The following is a 5,290-nucleotide window of genomic DNA, read 5'->3' as shown; positions in this document are numbered from 1 at the left end:
GCCGCAGTCTCAGCCTCCCTTACTCCAACGGGATTGGCTGCTGGAGAATCCACTCCGTTCCTATTGGACAACTCACCTGTCAATCATTTACACTGCAGTTGAATGTTCTGCTTTGTTTTAGGAAACAGTTATTTCTACTCGGATAAAAAAGAAGAAATCAAAGAGAGAAAGCAAATTAAAATAAAGAAATTATATTTGATTTTTCAGATAACGGGTCAAATTAGACCAATCTGTACCTCAGAAAAGTTGTGTGTAGCCCCCACAACAATCACATTCCTGCATGTTTCAAGAAAAGTTAATCATTACATTTGATTTTACATGCACTGATATTCAACCAGCTACTGTTTGTTTGAAAACATATTGTTACATTTAGGCTGATATTAAGGCTATTATCCTAAATATTGAAAACATGAATTCCATTTTTAACCTTAGTCAGACATAGTTTTGTAAAAAATACATTTTAAATACAGATTACTTTCAAAAAGGGTCTAATACAACTGCTGAAAAACAATCCACTTTTTTTCCTGGAAAATTTGTTTTGTTTCGTATTAAAAGTGAAAGTTCATTTGACAAGCATTAAAGCAAATTGTTAGAATTTAGGATTCTGCAGTGTTTTAGACAATCATGTTGTTTTTCATGACCAACAAAATGCTCAGTCACTTGCAGAGTCAAGGCACAGACACACCCAAATAGATATTGGCACAATAACTCATCCTCCAACGCCTCTGAACTCAACGCCCTCCCCTCAAACAATGACATATTTAATAAACAGGTCTGTGGTGAAGAGAGTCGCAGAGTAATTTGGAGGGTTCTGCAGCTTGTTGCAGGATGCAATCTGTTTCCTGCTTAAGCAGATGGACCTCTACTACAAGTTCAGTCTACCCGCCGAAAGATCCCAACTCAAAGCAAGCCTGCAGCAACTGCAGCGCTTGTTATGGTTCAAACACACACAAATCCATGTTGTCAAGCTTTAAGCTTTATTTGAAACAATGAGCCTGCCAAAATAAAAAATAAAAAGGTCAAATAAATAAAAAAAAAAGATTATGGACACATTGGGTTCTCCACTTTAGAACGGAAAGACTAAACTAGATTTTGTTTTTAATTTGAATTTTGACACTAAAACCACTTTGTGGAGTTACAGATAATGGAAATTTGTTCTTTTTAAAACTAAGTCAGGTGACAATGTTTGTGCAAATTCCACAGATATTGTCCGGTTGTTGCTGACTTTAAGATAAAATGTCAAATGTTTTTTGTGATTTCTTTAAACCAGAGAGAAAAGGGAAGTCATCAGATGGTGTTAATTTATCTTTTTTTTCAACTAATTATCCCAATAATTGAATTTGTAGTTTACTTGCTTCTACTGCCCTTAGCAGTCAGATTACTGAAGTAGATCATGAATGCCACCTGCTGGGCTGTTAGTGAAGCATGCTTGTTTTATAGTGCCAGACGTTAATAAGACATGACCTCCTTTATAGCCTTTATAAATACCCAGAGGGAAGAAAAAAAAAAAGTCAAGCTCAGCGTGAATGTCTAAAGATGGAAAGAAGACGTCACCCGTGAGACACAGACTCAACCAACACAGAAAAAGCTGATGCTCTCATATTGTTAAAGGGAACTTTAATTCAATTCAGTGCACCTGCCCCTGGCTATTAGCTTGACGTACATTAGAGAATAAACAGAAGCCACAACCAGAGCTAATCACCATTAATCACCAGAGTTATTATAAAAGAAAAGCAGCTGAGGCCAAAGTTTTAGTTCTAACCTTAAAACTTTTGTGGTTTTCATTTATAGATGCCCTTTTAAAAAAAAAAAACATCTAAAAGCTTGCATGAGAATGAAGGTTTCAATACTTCTTACCTCAGTTTGTTTTTATTTTATTTTTTTGTTATTTTAATTTAATTTTGCAATATAATTTACCCTGCAAAGGTTTCCACTGCATCAAGTCGATGCTGTGATTTAATTTTAGTCTGTAATATCAGATTAGTGGTATTTTAAACTAAATTAATCTATACATACCTGGATTCATGTCTACTTCAGTTTCTAGAGCACTTTGAAGTCACTGCGAGAGGGAAATAGTCACCGTATCACATTTGCTTTTTATTACACACTCAAATATTAAGACAAGAGTTACACAACTGGCACTCGTTCAACAGCACAACAATACAATTTGATCAGATGAAAATCCAGACATTCTTTAAATTGCACAACCAGGTAATATTGTAAACAAATAGACTGACATATTCATATTTATTTGATGGGTGAGTCCAGGATCTCTTGATAATCCTGCCGGATTGCTCTGCTGACCCTGTACAGCTTGACTCCCGTTAAAGTGAACACACTGACCATGATGACCAGGCCTCCGATGACATCATACACAGATGGGATCATCCTCAGAACAATGAGCTGCAGGAACATGGCAACCACGATCTCCAGGTGCTGCACTGTGCTGACTAAGGCCGGATGGAACCTATTTAGAGCATAGTAAACTCCAAGGAATGCCACAGTGGAGCAAATGCATATCCCAATTAAATACCCCCACGTCTCCCCATCCAGAGGAATGATAGGCTCCTGCATAATAAACATGGTGGAAGCACCCCACACAGTGCCGGTCCAGCCGAAGGTGAAGAGAGCCGTCCACATGCTGACCCGCTCCTTGATGGCTCTGTAGACAATCATGGAGAGGGCCGCAGTCACGCCAGCCATCACTGTCATTGTGTACCCGAAGGCTTCTTTCCAAAAGCTAAGCCTGGATTTTTCCTCATCTGCGACATTGGGCACCATAACCAGGCACAGACCGAACACGCTTCCCACTACTGTCACCACATCGGTGTAGCCCAGCCTCTCATCCAACAGCAGGAAGGCCAGTATTGCACTAAAGACTGTGGTGGAGGCGCGCCACATGATGGTGCCATTACTGGGTGGTACTATGGCAAAGGATGTGTAGGCGCAGGTGATTGAGATCACATTGCAAACCCCGTATAAGAAGAGGCGAAGTCGGTAACCCTTAGGGCCAAAGGGAGCCTCATGATAGTAGAAGACCACCAGGATGGAGAGCACTTGAATCACAGAGCGGATGAACAGCAGCTCCAGTGAGGGAACTTTGGAGCGGTCTGCTGCCAGGCGAGTAATAAGCGCCACACAGCCATGAGCTACCGCTGCTCCAAACAGGGCCATCCAGGTCACCCTGGAGGCCAGCACGTTGGCCTCCCCAAAGCTTGCCAGCTGACCCTCAACCCCCTTATCCCTTTGCACACTTGGCTGCTTTGGCTGGGTCTCCAAGGTTCCAAAGAAAGTCCTGCCACCTTTTGAGTCAGACACCAGTCTTTTTCCAGCATTCGCTTCTGCAAAGGCGCCAAAGTCCTCAAAAGAAGGTGCATCATCATAGCCTTCATCACCAGGCTGAGGGAAGTGAGTGGCATACTTCACAGTAACTGTGTTGGGGTGAATTTTGACCCGCTTTTTTGATCCATACTGGAGCGAGGAGGAAGATCCGTCCATGGTTCCTGGGCGTCAAACAGGTGAGTCTGAAAACCCGAAGCACAGAAATTCATTGCATTTATCCTAATGGTTTCCCACTCTCATGGTGTTTTTAAGGAATTGTTTGCCTGCAATCATCAGTGGCGTTCTCAAACTCCTCCCATGTCCCACACATGCAGAGAACACTCAAATATAGCAAGCGTTAATAAAATTCCCATGTGAGCTCAGATCTGAGCCACCCAACCAACACTCTGAGGCTGATGCAGTCTGATGGGGATGCCGTTACATAACAGAACTCCACAGAGCCTTATACATGAATGTGTGCCACTTATGAGATGAATGAAGCAGCGCACCGTAAATAAACAACCTTGGCTAAAAGACTGGACTGAAGGGGTTCCTGAGGCTCTTTCCTGTTAAACATAGCTTTAGCTTTTCTGTTTGATGTAGGAGATCATTAATTGGACTAAACATGCAAATGAATATGTTATACATCCGTATTTAAAATGAAATAAAATAAAATATCCTGCAGGAATTTGAAGCAAATCTCCCTTAAAGACGTTTGAAAAAAGCCTTCGGCACAGCAGAGTAAAGGGTGCAAACCACAAGGGGGCAGATACGCTCTTCTTTATTAGCCTTCTTCACATCCAACACAAAGTAGCTCCTCCCTATTCAAACATAAATGGATGCAAAATAATTGGGCTGCTGCTGATTTACAACAGTAATTTTCTCACTAACATTCAGCCTCATAAAAACATTAAATGCGTTTTGTTTTTTTGTCCCTGTAGTTCAAAAACTGATGGGTTTCATTATTCCAACAAAATACATGAACAAATTGGGGAAAATAGACATAGTAGATTTGCTTGATTATGTTAAAGTTGATAGCAATTAATGCACTATTTCATCGTGTTTCTGATAAATGCAAATCATCAAGCCTAATAACTATTGTAAAACAATTTGTGTTAAAAAAACTACTTTCATTAAGATTTCAGACGATAAACGTTTAAACACTGTACCTTTTTCTCTTTGAATGAATTCTCAATGATGCTGCAGGAGCCAGATTTGTGTCATAAAAGCAGGTCTGGTCGTGTTTCTCGATCCCTATATTTGCTGGAGTGCAGCTGCCATTTCCCCATCTTCCTCCTGAGGGTGCAGGCAGCCTCCTCAGCCTCCTCCACGGCGGCAGCGAGCCCTGCCTCTGCTGCTGCTGCTGCTGCTGAAGAACCTGCAGCTGCTGCTGAGCTGGACGACGATGACGGTGGTGATGAAGGTGGGGATGGAGCCGAGCTGTCACTGTCTCACAGGCAGTGGTTACATTCTGCCGCTCCCCCTCCCCCCGCGTGCTACATTTGCTGTCATTTTTTTCAAAGTGGGAGTGGGGGGGGGGGGACCATCATGATGTTCATGCTGATGAAGATAGACTTCTTTTACACTAACAGGTCAATGATAGGGATTACTTACAAACCGTAATAGATTACAAATGACTTGTTATTCAAAGATAGTTCTTTACCAGCTAATTTTACAATCTGAGAATCATAATGTGCTTGATTGGTGACTATAAATCGTCCCTTAGGTGTGAGTGTGTGTGCTCCCTCATGGGAACAAGAGGATATAAAAATTGTATAGATGGGATTGCAATGGTGCTACTATTTTTTGTTTTATTTACTGAAGCAGAACAGTTGTAATGAAGGCTGGGACCTGTCTGTGTGAGGTTTGCATGTTCTCCTTGTGCTTGTCTGAGTTTTCACCAGGGACCTCCTCCCATAGTCCAAAATCATCCTTCATAGGTTAAGTGGTGTCTCTGTATTGCCCTTTT

General features: G+C 41.4%; 1 protein-coding gene across 1 annotated transcript; it reads right to left on the bottom strand.

Annotated features, from left to right (window-relative positions):
* Positions 1-2,076: 2,076 nt before the first annotated feature.
* Positions 2,077-4,818, bottom strand: LOC101169322 (solute carrier family 35 member G2). Its single transcript, XM_004081089.4, has 2 exons — positions 4,491-4,818; positions 2,077-3,524 (listed from the first exon to the last, which is right to left on the bottom strand). Exon 2 carries the CDS (start codon positions 3,496-3,498, stop codon positions 2,248-2,250), a length of 1,251 nt encoding a protein of 416 aa, XP_004081137.1. The 5' UTR covers positions 3,499-3,524; positions 4,491-4,818; the 3' UTR covers positions 2,077-2,247.
* Positions 4,819-5,290: the final 472 nt, after the last annotated feature.

This window comes from Oryzias latipes, chromosome 20 (genome assembly GCF_002234675.1).
Source record: "Oryzias latipes chromosome 20, ASM223467v1".
NCBI lineage: Eukaryota > Metazoa > Chordata > Actinopteri > Beloniformes > Adrianichthyidae > Oryzias > Oryzias latipes.
The sequence above is the reverse complement of the archived record's forward strand: the minus strand, read 5'-3'. Positions and strand labels throughout refer to the sequence as shown.